The 14,876-nt window shown below is 49.9% G+C and overlaps 1 protein-coding gene across 20 annotated transcripts in view; it reads left to right on the forward strand.

Moving 5' to 3' along the window:
* Positions 1–14,876, forward strand: part of ANKDD1A (ankyrin repeat and death domain containing 1A) — a 63,604-nt gene that overhangs the window by 25,278 nt on the left and 23,450 nt on the right. For 19 of the 20 annotated variants that reach the window (XM_063795142.1, XM_063795136.1, XM_063795139.1 and 16 more), the window contains 6 exons: positions 1,982–2,080; positions 6,107–6,211; positions 6,942–7,040; positions 10,865–10,963; positions 11,530–11,628; positions 14,197–14,295. In XM_063795142.1, the coding sequence (XP_063651212.1) occupies positions 1,988–2,080; positions 6,107–6,211; positions 6,942–7,040; positions 10,865–10,963; positions 11,530–11,628; positions 14,197–14,295 (594 nt within the window). In that variant the 5' untranslated portion in view covers positions 1,982–1,987. The remainder of the gene's footprint in view (positions 1–1,981; positions 2,081–6,106; positions 6,212–6,941; positions 7,041–10,864; positions 10,964–11,529; positions 11,629–14,196; positions 14,296–14,876) is intronic. The other variant, XM_054667673.2, reaches the window with a different exon arrangement.

Below are 14,876 nucleotides of genomic sequence, written 5' to 3' on the forward strand. Positions count from 1 at the left end.
CAACTCTCTTTGGATGCTCGGGAGCCTGCTGATCAGTGAGTTCCCTCTGAGTTTCACCTTTTGCCTCAACCCTTTGTCAAGGCTTTTACCCAAACACAGTTCCCTCCCTAAGAGGAATTCTGGTGCCAACCGCTAAGACCCCTTTTCTTGGTACCCCTCACAAAGGCTCCTGGTGGAGCCACCGCACCCAAGGAGGCACTGCAAAAAACCATTCCCAGGATCTGGCTGGCTCTTGATGTATCCCCGGAGCTGAGTTTGGAGGCCTGGGGTTGCTCTTCACAGAGAAGAAAAGACTCCGGGGAGGTGGGGGAAGTGCAGAGCCCTACTGCAGTGGAGGTCAGTGAAGGGACTCTGGGGACCCTGGAGCACGGTGCAGATGTGGAGGAAGAGCACCCTGCAAACAGGTGTGGGGCTGCCCTGAGTGGAGGCATAGACATATTTTCAGTTGCTCCAGAGAGTTGGTGGGATGGAAATTGCAGGAGTACAGATTTCAATAGAGCTCGAGGAGGCATTTCTAACAGAAGCCAGTGTTTGACTGCGCAGGGATGTCTCGTGAGGTGGTGTGGTGCTGCAGACTTAAGCTATCTGCCTTGAAGATATTCTATGGGATATTTATTTATTTATTTTTGAGAGAGGCTCTCACTCCATTGCCCAGGCTGGAGTGCAGTGGTGCAATTTTGGCTCACCATAAGCTTTGCCTCCTGGGTTCAAATGATCCTCTCATCTCAGTCTCTCAAGTAGCTGGGACTACAGGCACGTACCACCATGCCCAGCTAATTAATTTTTTTATAGAGACAGGTCTCATTATATTGCCCAGGCTGGTCTTGAACTCCTGGGCTCAAGCGATCCTCCCACCTTGGTCCCTCCCAAAGTGTTGAGATTACAGGCATGAGCCACCATTCCCAGCCTCTATGGGAGATTTAAACAGTCCATTCTTAAACACCAGTCCAGGATAAGGTCTTCACCAGTCATAGCAAATCAGAAAACAGGGACAACGTATTTTTCATGAAGCTACATTTGTTTTTTTGTCTTTGTTTGTTTGTTTTTGAGACAGGGTTTCGCTCTGTCACCAAGGCTGGAGTGCAGTGGTGCGATCACAGCTCATTGCAGCCTCTACCTCCTGGGCTCAAGTGATCCTCCCACCTCAGCCTCCTGAGTAGCTGGGACCACAGGAGTGTGCCTCCACACCTGGCTTATTTTTACGAAAATGTCTGTAGAGATGGGGGTCCCCCTATTTTGCCCAGTCTGGTTTCAAACCCCCGGGGCTCAAGTGATCCTCATCTCAGAGTGTTGGGATTACAGGTGTGAACCACCACGCCCAGTTACGAAGCTTTATTTGTCAAGTATATATTCTAAGATTGGTTCCTTACAAATTTTTTCTTTTAAAATGGTCTTTCTTTATGAAATGGTGATGAGAGTAAATGGCAGCTGGTTTTTTTGTTTGTTTGTTTTGAGACGAAGTCTCACTCTGTCGCTCAGGCTGGAGTGCAGTGGCGTGATCTCACCTCACTGCAACCTCCGTCTCCTGGGTTCAAGCGATTCTCCTGCCTCAACCTCCCAAGTAGCTGGGATTACAGGTGCCCACCACCACGCTCGGCTAATTTTTCTATTTTTAGTAGAGACGGGGTTTCACCATATTGGCCAGGCTGGTCTTGAACTCCTGACCTCATGTGATCGATCCTCCTGCCTCAGCCTCCCAAAGTGCTGGGATTACAGGCGTGAGCCACCAAGCCTGGCTGGCAGCTGTTTTATTTTTAAGTTTCATTTAGCAAAAATAAATTTCAAAAGTTTGCAATAGTACATCAGCCTCTATTTAAAAAAAAAATCTTGGTCTTTAAACTCCTAAAGCTTGGAGCTCCCTGGATTAAGTGGCACTTATAGTTCCTTCTGGTTGTATGGTTTAGTCATAAAGCACGGGGCCTGGCTGGCACAGCCACGCCTTCCCACATTCTTCTCACCTCCTCTATGTCCTCTCCCCTAGTTTGGGATGAACGCGCTTCTCCTGTCTGCCTGGTTCGGCCACTTACGAATCCTCCAGATCTTGGTAAACTCAGGGGCCAAGATCCACTGTGAGAGCAAGGTAAGGCCTCAGCTGGTAGACCCCTGTCCCCTTGGCTCCCCCGGCCTGGATGCACAGGTCTCCCCCGACCTCTGTCCCCCACCCCTGCTTGCCCCTCCAGCCCCCCACCTGCCTCTGCCTGTCCCTCTTTCATCTGATCTCCCCCACCTCCCTTTACTATTCGGTGAGTTGGGAGAGTTCCCAGCCCTCTGGCTGGCTTCCTTATTTACAAGAGAGAAATCAAAGTAACTCCCTCAGAGGGTAGTTAGGAAAATTAAATGAGAAGGAGGTGAGGTCTCCTCCACCCTCCTGCCAGGCCCTGCACCCCTTGTGCTCAGTGCGGTGGGGTGAAAGGAGCAAAGCATCATTTACCAAGTGTGGTATGGTGGGCGAGTTTCTCTATCAGCCTGCACTGGGATTTGAGGGAGCAGGGCCCCAGCAAGTGAGAGTGCCCGGAATCCCTCCACTGGTGTCTCACCATTTAGGGTGTCAGTGGCCCATAGGAAAATGCAAACATTTCTGGGCCAAATCCCTCAGCCAGGAGTTCTCACATGGGTTCTTGGAGAAAATTCAGAGGACCTATGAACTTGGATTGGAAAAAAGTGCATATTTATTTTGGCTAACTTCTTGAAAATTTAGCATTTTTTTCTTTCTTTCTTTTGAGATGGAGTCTTGCTGTGTCACCCAGGCTGGAGTGCAGTGGCATGATCTCAGCTCACTGCAACCTCCGCCTACTGGGTTCAAGCAATTCTCTTGCCTCAGCCCCCAGAGTAGCTGGGACTATAGGCGCGTGCCACCACTCCCGGCTAATTAGCACTTTTTCCAATCATGAATGTAGGTGATATTAGTACTTGTGACTTTGTCACTAATAGAAAATTTAGCTATTTTCATATCACATGAAAATTTTTGCAGTTATCTTAAAATACTTCTTACACTTATCATTACATTGAAATTATGGCAGTGATTAGACCCTTCACTAGATCTTGTTGTTTAACGGGTCAGTAAGGAAACACATATGTTACTAGATTGAAAACTTGGTTTGTAATATTTTGATAAGTTAATTTCAATATAATTGGTTTCCTTTTATGGTAGGCAGAATAATGGCACCCCAAAGATGTCCATATCCTAATCCCTAGAACCTCTGAACCCCCAGAACCTAACACACCAATAGGAATTTGTTGGGTGTGATGTGATGTGTGTGAGGTGTGATGAAGGAGGCAGGGCTGGAGTGATGTGAGCCACTAGCCAAGGAATTCGGGCAGCTTCTAGAAGCTGGAAAAGGCCAGGAAATGGATTTTCCCCAAGAGCTTCCAGAAGAAACACAGCATTGCCAACCCAATTTAGAGTTCTGACCTCTAGTATTGTAAAATAATAAATTTGTGCTGTTTTATGCCATGAAGCTTATAGTAATCTGTTATAGCAGCAATAGGAAACTAATACGCCATTGTAAGCCTGTGTATTTGATTAGTTTTTTTTCCTGTATAATTTTTTTTTGCATTTAAGTAAATATTCTGAGAAGGGGTCTATAGGCTTCACCAGATGTAAAAGGGTCGTGGCACATAAGAGGTCTGTCCCATGCCATTGTTAGGATCCTGTTGGCAGTGGTGGGAGTGCCTGAAAGCATTTGGGTTGGAAAATCCATCCCAGAGAACCATGCCCCTATGTGGTGGGTCACAAGATCTGAACTGGAGTGTGGGAGGGAGGGGCCAGCAGGAGGGCGCCCTGTGAATACACCCAGGTTCAAGCTCAGGGTTCTGCTGTCTGGTCCTGCCAGCCTGGCCTGGCTTGGCCTTGGAAGGGCTCAGTGGCCCTGGGGAATCCAGTGCTGTCTTGATGGGGTATACTATAAACAGAGTTGTGAATGAGCCTCCATGTTCTAGAATGAGGGAGGCGGGGTCTTGGGTGTATATGGAGGGTGAGGTTCTGAGTCATGGACTCTTCTAGTTAAGCAGATCCCCTCTATATTTGTTTTCTGTTTTTGGCAACAAATCACTCTAAAATTTGAACGTAATGAATCTGAAAGTAATGATATATTATTTTCCACCATTCTGTGGTTGGCGGGCAGTTCCTGTGGCCTTGCCTGGGCTCACCTACAAGGCTGCAGTCAGCAGGTGGGTGGGCTGGGGGCTGGCTGGCCCTGGAGGGTCTCACTCACATGTCTGGAGCCTCTGCAGGAAGGGTTGGAATGTCTGGGATGGTGCAGCTGGTTTCTCCAGGTGGTCACTGATCTTTAGGGAGTTCAGCCTAGACTTCCTTATGTGTCTGCCTCAGGACAGCAAAAGAGCCAGAGCAGAATTGGCAAGGGCTCTAGAGGCCAAGGCTGGAAAGCCACATGGTATCACCTCCATTGCATTCAAAAGCCCATCACAGGACCAGTGTAGATTCTCAGTGAGAAGAGTAGCACCACCCTGGGGTGTGCTTCCAAGGGCAGGAGGAATAGATGCAGCCAGCTTTGCAAATGATAGACCCCACTCTTCCTTTCAATCTCTTATTCAAGGTCTTCCCCAAAGGGATTCATCTTACCTATAGATGCCACAGGCCCAGTCCTGCTTCTGCCCTGAAGCTTTCTCCTTTCGCTGCTGTTTATGTAGCTCTACCTTGCCAGGCATTGGTGATATTTACAGTTTTACTAAACTATAGACTATAATAAGATTTCAGCAGTTTTTCCATTAATATTCTATAATGCTTTAGTCATTTTGTCTCCTTAGTCTCTTCCAATCTTGTGATGATTTCTTTGTTCTTCCTTGTTTTCCATGACCTTAACCGTTTTGGAGAGTAGTAGCCAAGTATTTTGTGGAATGTCCTTAATTTGGGTTTGTCTCATGTTTTCCTCATGAAAATCATCCGTCCAGGGCTATGGAATTTGGGAAGAACACAAGAGGGAAGTGTCCTTCTCATCCTTTCATATCAAGGGGTCCATGATACCAACATGAAATACACACACTGGGCCGGGCGTGGTGGTTCATGCCTGTAATCCCAGCACTTTGGGAGGCCGAGGCAGGCAGATTGCCTGAGTTCGGGAGTTCGAAACCAGCCTAGGCAACATGGGGAAACCCCATCTCTACTAAAAATACAAAAAATTAGCCGGGTGTGGTGGTGGCTGCCTGTAATCCCAGCTACTCGGGAGGTTGAGGCAGGAGAATTGCTTGAACCCAGGAGGTGGAAGTTGCAGTGAGCCGAGATCGCACCACTGCACTGTAGCCTGGGAGACAGAGCGAGACTCCGACTCAAAAAAAAAAAAAAAAAAGAAATACACATATTGAAAATTTATATTCACTGAGATTTGACCACTGTCAAGATGTAAAACACTGTTGTACTGATTTTTATGACCCACTGATGGGTTGCAAACAGGACTTCAAATAATCTGACTTTAATACAAGGCAGGAGTAGAAGCTCTGGGGCATAAACATAGTATTTGCAAGTCTCCTTCCTTTTGCTTCTAGGCCCCAGAGACCTTCTTCCTGTCCACCCCCAACCCAGGCCACTTCCCTCTACTCCCTGCAGACCACATCTGCTCTTAATCTGCCCTAGAAGGTGAGGAGGTCACTTCCTAGTGACATACACTGGTCACTTGGTCACCTGCTTCTTCATTAGCAGCTGTATCAAGGAAGGCAGATACCTAGAACCTTCTTAACTGTTCTGGAGGCTACTAGTGCTACACGACCTCACCGTACATGTTTGAATTAATTTTCAGTTGATAAAATACCTTTCCTGTAGGTCCCCACTGAAGTGGTCAGGGATTATGATGCTAGTTTGTCCTGTGTGAAAGTGGAGGCTCAGAGAGGTGGAGGTAACTGGCCCGAGACTCCGGAGCTGAGGGGTGCTGGAGCTGGGATTTGAATTTTGGCATCCCGACTCCTGCCAGCCCCCCTAAGGCTAAGTGGGCAGCAGAGTGGGTTATCCCTCGGGTCCATTCATCATTTACAGTGTTGTATCCATGGGGAGGCTGTGTTCTGGGTCCCAAACACTCGCTGTTTGGGAGACTGGCAGTGTGTGAAAAGGGCATCCCTTCACAGACTGCAGGGACCCTCCTGCACTTGTTTCCAGGATGGCCTGACCTTACTGCACTGCGCAGCCCAAAAAGGCCATGTGCCTGTGCTGGCGTTCATAATGGAGGACCTGGAGGATGTGGCCCTGGACCACGTAGACAAGGTGAGAGTGCCTCAGGGCTACTCATCATTCCGATTGGGCGGGGGGCTCCTGGGGCCACTCTTGCACACTGGGCTTACCACATTCCTTGGGTGCATCCTTTGATCTGTGGGCATATTGCACCTGGCCTGGGGAGCCGCTGGTTGGGAAGAGGTGTTGAGGCGCAAATGAGCAGAATACAAGCAGAACACAGTCAGTTGCCACAGAGAGGTCTTGATCAAGGACTAGGTGGGTTAGAAAAGCAAGCCATTGCTTCTGCTTCCTGGAGGAGGTGGCATTTGGTAAATAAGCTGGATTTGTGGGTAAGATTGGAAATCAGGGGTTGGAGGGGGCACCAAATGGAAGAGCGAGGCTTGTGGGAGCTTTAGGGACAGGAAAGGGCTCTAGTGTGAGTTCTGAGGGACTGGAATCTTAGGAGGGAAGGTCTGATGGGTGGTTGGGGGTCCCTCTGGTGATCTCAACCCCCATCCTCAAGAATCTGTTTATTCACTAGGCAGCAAGGAGCCACCTCAGGACTTCAGCCAGGGAGGGACCCCAGCAAGTGGCTCTTGTTGGGAAGTTGGGTCTGGGCTTTCCAGGCAGGGTGTGGGGAGGCAAGGGGACAGGACAGTGTCTGGGGCAGGAGAGGCCACTACAAAGCCAGAGTGGTTGGGGAACAGGGGCCAGGTGGGCAGAGGCAGGTATGCCCACTGACAGAGTGAGGAAGGCTCACACCGCTTCTCCTCCTGGCCAGCTGGGGAGGACGGCGTTTCACAGGGCAGCTGAGCACGGGCAGCTGGATGCTCTGGACTTCCTCGTGGGCTCTGGCTGTGACCACAGTGTCAAAGACAAGGTACCGTGTCCGTGAGGCTCTGGGATCCTGACCAGGGTGCAAAACTTGCCACCTTCCAGGCTCTGGCTTCTCACCTGTGTCCACGTCTGACTCCCATTGTGCTGGAGGCCCGTGTGGCCCAAAGATGAGAGCGTACTTAGTGTTCATCCAGCAGGCCCTTCACCAGCGTGTGCTATGGGCCAGCCCTGTGCTACAGGTTGGTGGCATAAAGATGCCCAAGACACTGTTTCTTACTCGAGGAACTCAGTGCCACAGGCATAGTAAGGATTTCTGATCCGACGTGGCTGGCCAGGGTGGCAGATCTGGGTGGTTGGTAGTGCTGCCTGGTGTGGGTTGAGCAGGGCTGTGATCTACTGGGGTTGTCTGTTGTTGACAGATGTGGGGAAGTGTTAGGGGGTGGTAGCCACACATCTGCTCTGCTATGGTTATGGCAGGAATAGGTTGGGAGCATGGAGGAGGTAGCATATCATTCAGGGCTTGTGAGCAGGATTTCACCAATCTGAGAAGGGGTAAGGGACGGGGACCGGAGGGTCTACCCTGCAAATGACTCTTATCATCGGACCCTTGTGAATCATTAGGCAAAATATGTTACAGCAAATTCCCTTTTTTTTTTTTTTTTTTTTGAGACGGAGTCTCACTCTGTCGCCCAGGCTGGAGTGCAGTGGCGCTGTCTTGGCTCACTGCAAGCTCCGCCTCCTGGGTTCACACCATTCTCCTGCCTCAGCCTCCCGAATAGCTGGGACTATAGGTGCCCGCCACCACACCCAGCTAATTTTTTTTGTATTTTTAGTAGAGATGGGGTTTCACGTGTTAGCCAGGATGGTCTTGATCTCCTGACCTCGTGATCCACCCGCCTCAGCCTCCCAAAGTGCTGGGATTACACGCGTAAGCCATCGCGCCCGGCCTGTTACAGCAAATTCTAAATGATGCCTCCAACAGAGATTAACTCCGTTATTAATCTTCTGGTTAATGTGCTTGGCCAGGATAGAGGGAGTTCTGTGTAAAATGAAGTGATAGAGAGCTCACACACAAATGCACTGCAGGGTCTTGGAACTGGAAGGCATCTGAATTCAGCCTTCTCATTTTACAGCTGTGGAAACTGATGCCCAGAGAGGGACAAGCCTTAGCCAGGGCCACACAGTGAGACACAGGTAGAGCTGGATTTGGAAGCAGCATCCTAATGCATAAAGCTGTCTTTCTCCCCTTACCAGGCTGCCTCCTGGGTTGGACCCCCTTGGGTTCTGCACTGAGTCCATCCACACTCATCCTTTTGGGCTGAGCAGGTCCTACCCTGTGCAAGGCACTGGGCCAGGAACTGGGCATGCAAAGAGCGGGGAGGGCAGTGCCTGCCAGGACTGGCAAACCCAAGAGGCAAAATGATCACACCTCAGGGCCCCAGGAGAGCATGAGCACCAAGAACAGTGAAAGATAAAATACAGCTTTGATGAACTTCTCCAGAATCTTGCAATCAGAAATTCTGCAAAGAAGCTTTTAAAATTGCATACCCCTGTTAAGTTTTGTGTTTTCAGAATGGGAGTGTTTTCATTTTCAATTTCATCTGGGAGGGGGGAACAGTAAGTTTTTCAATGCCTGATAAGGGGGATAGACCTCTTAGAGTCAATGACAACACAGGTCACTCCACGTGTACTCTAGAATGCTAGGGAGGCTTTGAGAGCCCAGAGAGAGCTATCAACTCCACTTGGAAGGGCAAAGTTGCTGTCAAGGCCTCACAGAAGTAGAGATGCTGGACATCCCCAGGGTGGAGGGGAGAGGGCCCCGGGCCCACGCCAAGGCTGCCTTCTGCCCAGCTGTCCTGCCTCTGAGCCCCCTGCCCTGCCCAGGAAAGTGCGAGCGCCTGTCAGGCATCCATGTGTGCCACTTGCAGCTTCAAATGGCAGGACATGGATATTTATAACCCAGAAGGAAGAAGAAAGCCCTGCCATGGTCTCTACACCCTACTAATTGGGGGCATGTGTTGGCCCTTCATGGTTCACCTGCTTCCTGCGTGTCTCTGAACACAGAGATTTCATGCTGTGATTGCATTTCCCACCGCTTGTCCTGGCTCGCAGCAGCCAGCCTGCAGGCTACAGGCTGCAGAGAAGCTGGCAAGGAGAGAAAAACAAAGCTGTTGAGGGCTTTTTAAAATTATTTTAGAATTTTATTATTTTTAGCTGAATTCAATTTTTTTTTGAGACAAGATCTTACTCTGTTGCCCAGGCTGGAGTGTAGTGGCGCAATCACAGCTCATTGCAGCCTCAACTTCCCATGCTCAAGCAATCCTCCTGCCTCAGTCTCTCCAGTATCTGGAACTACAGGCACGCACCACCACATCTGGCTAATTTTTGTATCTTTTGTAGAGACGGAGTCTCACTATATTGCCCAGGCTGGAATTCCTGGGCTCAAGCTATCTGCCCACCTCAGCCTCCCAAAGTGCTGGGATTACAGGTGTGAGGTACCATGCCCAGCAGGGAGATCCCTTTAAAGGACAACCCCACGCAGGCTGACCTCAGCAGGGGCCACTTCTGATACAAAGTACGTTGTGCCCTCTGCCCTGCCCCATGCAGCTGCTTCTCTTGGCTATGTCACTGTCACCTTTAGACTTTCCAAGTGCAAAGCAACTACCAGTCCTCTGGCCCTCAAGTTCCAGGGACACATGTCAAGCTCTCCACATGATCACCTGAAGACCCTCCTACATTATTGACTCATTGAACAAATATCTACTGAGTGTTGGCCATGTACCCCCGGCCCTATTCTAGGCACTTAAGGAAACTTCAGAGAACAAAATAGATGCCCCCATGGTGCTTATGTTCCAGCAAGAAGGGTCAGACACATGGAACCAACCCAAATGCCCATCAATGATAGACTGGATAAAGAAAATGTGGCACATACACACCATGGAATACTATGCAGCCATAAAAAGGAATGAGATCATGTCCTTTGCAGGGACATGGATGAAGCCGGGAACCATCATCCTCAGCAGACTAACACAGGAACAGAAAACCAAACACTGCATGGTCTCCTTCATAAGTGGCAGCTGAACAATGAGAACCACATGGACACAGGGAGGGGGACAACACACACCAGGGCCTGTTGAAGGGGGGCAAAGTTAGGGAGAGCATCAGGGCAAATAGCTAATGCATGCAGTGCTTAATACCTAGGTGACAGGTTGATGGGTGCAGCAAACCACCAATGCACACGTTTACCGATGTAACAAACCTGCACATTCTGCACACGTATCCCAGAACTTAAAGTAAAATTAAAAAAAAAAAAAAAAAGAGTCAGACAATAAATACTAAGCACTCAGCCAGTGACAGAGTGTGTTAGCAGGTGATCTATGCAGTGGGGAAAGGAAAAGCAGGACCCAAAAATAGTCTCAGGAGGACAGAGGTGGGGTTTGTAGTTTCAGTGTGGCCCGGGCAGGCCATGCTACTCAATGAGAAACTAACGTCTCACACAAAGACTTGAGGGAGGCAGGTGACTGAGCCAAGCAGCTGCCTGGAACAGCCTGAGCGCAGGGGAGAGTTGCTGGGGCCTTGAGCCGTGAGAGGAGATGGATCTGGGGGACATGAGGAGGGACCGGCTTCAGATGGGCACGTGGAAAGTAGAATTGGATTTGTTTAATTTTTAAGCAATGTGCCTGCCTTGAAGTATAAGGAAAGAAAGACCAGGGCTTGGCCCTTGAATCTGCCCCTGGTTATAGTTTTTGGCCCAGTTGTCAGGAGCAGGGTGGCACTGACCCAGTGTGCATGGCTGCAGCTCATCACAGGTCTGTGATTCTGGGACTCTCTGGTCTGCTGGCCCCTCAGGAGCCCTTTTTCCTGCAGGAGGGGAACACGGCCCTTCATCTGGCTGCTGGTCGGGGCCATATGGCTGTGCTGCAGCGACTTGTGGACATCGGGCTGGACCTGGAGGAGCAGAATGCGGTGAGTCACCTCCTGGGGATGGCGAGATGCGTGACCCTTGCTTGCTCTCTGCCTTCGAGGAACCCCCACCAGTCCATGGTGAAGTCTAAAGCCAGGAGGCTGAGGGCATGATCTCGAACTGAGAGCCCACCAGGGAAAGACAAGCAGCAGCACTGAACTCCAGGCTTAATGGTAGTACTTGGCATGATGCATCACCAAATAAGTGAGACAGAGAGTGTGTGTTCAAAGAAGGGAGACGTCACCGTGGACAGGATGGTGAGGCAGGGCTTGCTGGAGGAGAAGGAAATAGAGGGGAGGGGCTGAGACAGCCTGACCGGGGCAGAACATGAGCAGAGATGTGGAGCCAGGAGTGACTATGCCATGTGTGTGCTCCATAAAGTGAGGACTTCAGGGGTGGGGCTCATGGAATCACAAACCAGAAAGCTCATTGTTCCCAGGGGCAGGGCAGTGGAGAGCTCAAGGGGCCCTGGGGCCAAGGCACAAGGGGCATCCTCTCACCGTGGGATTAGGGGTCACTTGGGGGTGGGCCTCCCCACCATCCTCATTGCTCTCCTTGTGTGTTGCAGGAAGGTCTGACTGCCCTGCATTCGGCTGCTGGAGGATCCCACCCTGACTGTGTGCAGCTCCTCCTCAGGGCTGGGAGCACCGTGAATGCCCTCACCCAGGTAGCCAGGCCCTCCCAAGACTGCGGTCGGCTCTTGGCTGCTGAGCCATAGCCATGTCGGCAGTAACGGCCACAGGGATTCCTGAACCCTGAGTGAATAGAGGCTTCGAGGCAGCAGGCAAGGTTCTGATCTTGGCTTCTCCACTGCTGAGCCCTGTGACCTGGAGCAAGTTACTTAACCTCTCTGAGCCTTGTTTCCCAACTATAAAGTGCAGTGACATTTACTTTTTTACATTGTTGTGAGGATTAAATACCTAACACAGTGCCCAGGACATAATAGGGCCCAACACCTCAATACCTGTTAGTGTTTTTTTTGTTTTATTTTTTTTGAGATGGGTCTTACTCTGTCGCCCAGGTTGAAGTGCAATGGTGCGATCTTGGCTCACTGTAACCTCCGCCTCCTGGGTTCAAGCAGTTTTCCTGACTCAGCCTCCCAAGAGGCTGGGACTACAGGCGTGTGCCACTACCCCCGGCTCATTTTTGTATTTTTTGGGTAGAGACAGGGTTTCACCATGTTGGCCACGCTGGTCTTGAACTCCTGACCTCAAGTGATCCGCCTGCCTCAGCCTTCCAAAGTGTTGGGATTATAGGCGGGAGCCATTGCACCTGGCCCTATTAGTGTCTTCTATTTGTTGAGCTCTTGATCGTTCACAAAGCCGCTTCATAACTGTTACCTCAGAAAAATTCCACCCATTTTGCAGATGAGAAAACTGGAGCTTTGAGGGCACTTTCTCAGGGTCACAAGCTAGTACGAGGCAAAGCTGAGTCTCAAAAGCCTTTTCCCCTGACTCCAGAGCTCCCACCCACTGATGAAGCTTTTCCCCTGACAGAGCTGGGGCTTGAGGTGTGACCCTGGATGAACCTCTTCTCTCTCTCCCCGTTGTACTCATCAATTCTGCCAGTAAAAATTCTCCTCTATGACCTGGAAAGTGGGGTTGTGGCCTTTCTTTAGGTAGTGAGTTGGTGTTTTTGCTTTGCTTTTTATTTTTGAATCAGTGACAAATAACCTTTCTGGCTGGTTGAATGGCTTCAGGTTCTGGAATTCTTGCTTTGTTCTAAATGTCAATAGTATAGCAAAAATATTAATAATAAATAATACAATATAAATAATAATAGCAAAAACACACAGGCAGTTCAAAAACAGAGAATTAAAATGTTATGCTAAAAAATATTTATTTCCCCACTGCTTAATTTGACTGGCTTTGAAAAGAAAAGTAGGCTGGGCAAGGTGGCTCATGCCTGTAACACAGCACTTTGGGAGGCCAAAGCTGGAATATTGCTCGAGCCCGGGAGTTTGAGGCTGCAGTGAGCTATGATTGCACCACTGTACTCCAGCCTGGGTGACAGAGTGAGACCCTGTCTCAAGAAAAAAAAAAAAAAAAGACTGGGAAGGTTGCACCCAGCTGGGTGGCCATTGGGTGGGGAGCTGGAGCTGCTCATCACGCCAGGCCTTTTGCTCCAACCTCAGCTTGTGGTTTCTGGCAGAGGCCACGTTCCATTTCAACACTCCCACCCCTCTCAGAATGTCATGCCACAGGGTCTCGGAGGAGGTGCCAAGCCCACGGTGACTGCATTTCCCACTGGGAGATGGACTGAGTCCCACACACCCCAGGTACTCGCTCAGCTGGGACTTTAGCAGGGTGGCTAGCTAGTCCTGGTTTGCCCCATACTGTCCTGATTTTAAAATGGAAAGTCCCACATCTCAAGAACTCCTCAATCCTGGGCAAACTGAGACAGTGGTGGGTCACCCTAGTGGGGCCTGCCTGGTGTGTGCCTTGTGCAAGGTGATCACTGGGCCAGGTTGGGCACTGACTGAAAGAGAGCCCTTTGAGGCCCACCAAGATCAAGCCTCCATTCTAGCCCAGCCAGGATCCTGTTTGGAGGCACCAAGACCAGCTTGTGCTGGGCAGTGCATGCTGGGTGGAGTTTGCTCTGTATTGGCAAATCTTATTTGTCTTCCTCTTTAAAAACCACCTCCTGGCCAGGTGCGGTGGCTCACGCCTGTAATCTCAGCACTTTGGGAGGCCGAGACGGGTGGATCACAAGATCAGGAGTTCAAGACCAGCCTGGCCAACATGGTGAAACCCCGTCTCTACTAAAAATACAAAAATTAGCTGGGCGTAGTGGCAGGCACCTGTAATCCCAGCTACTCGGGAGGCTGAGGCAGGAGAATTACTTCAACCTGGGAGGTGGAGGTTGCAGTGAGCCGAGATTGTGCCACTGTACTCCAGCTTGGGTGACAGAGTGAGACTCTGTCTCGGGGAAAAAAAAACTGACCTCCTTAGAGTCTTATCATCTGCATGTCTTTACCAGCCATAGAATTGGGCAGGCTTTGGTCTGAATTCTTGAGTTTGTGATAGGAGGTGAGGAAAAGACTGAGACCATAGTGAGTTCCTTTTACTGGTCATGAGGCCTGGGAAAGTCATTGATTTTTCCAGCCTCAGTTAAATGGGGATAATACTCCCAGGGGTGTTGTGACACTCAGATGGAAAAATGAATCTCGAAGAGCTTTGCAAACCTCAGTAGGAGGGGTCCTTGTGATATTGCATTGATGCCTGTTTCCTTCTAGAAAAACCTAAGCTGCCTTCACTATGCAGCCCTCAGTGGCTCGGAGGATGTGTCTCGGGTCCTCATCCACGCAGGAGGCTGCGCCAACGTGGTTGATCATGTAAGTATGGTGCGAGTGTTGAAGGGGGTCTCCATTGCAAAGCCTTCCATGAGCACACTGATGAAGCGCAGGGAGAAACAGGCACATCGGATCCTTGGGGTTGGGGTGCGGACCAGGAGTAGGGGAGCCGGCAGCACTTAGGAGAGTGAAATACTGTTGTAGCTGTAATAGGATTAGAAACCAAGCTTGCTTGCAATTTCTCTGAACTGAATTATCAGCTCCTGTTCTCTGCTCGTTTATGCATTGGGGCTTTTTTTTTTTTCTTTTTCTTTTCTTTTCTTTTCTTTTTTTTTTTTTGAGACAGAGTCTTGCTCTGTTGCCCAGGCTAGAGTGCAGTGGTGCAATCTTGGCTCACTGCAGCCTCTGCCTCCCAGGTTCAAGCAATTCTCCTGCCTCAGCCTCCTGAATAGCTGGAACTAGAGGCACACACCACCACGCCCGGCTAATTTTTTTTTTTTTTTTTGTATTTTTGGTAGAAAAATACGGGGGTTTCACCATGTTGGCCAGGCTGGTCTTGAACCCCTGACTCAAGTGATTCGCCAGCCTCAGGCTCCCAAAGTGCTGGGATTACAGGCATGAGT

This window comes from Pan troglodytes, chromosome 16 (assembly GCF_028858775.2).
Source record: "Pan troglodytes isolate AG18354 chromosome 16, NHGRI_mPanTro3-v2.0_pri, whole genome shotgun sequence".
NCBI classification, from domain to species: Eukaryota; Metazoa; Chordata; class Mammalia; order Primates; family Hominidae; genus Pan; species Pan troglodytes.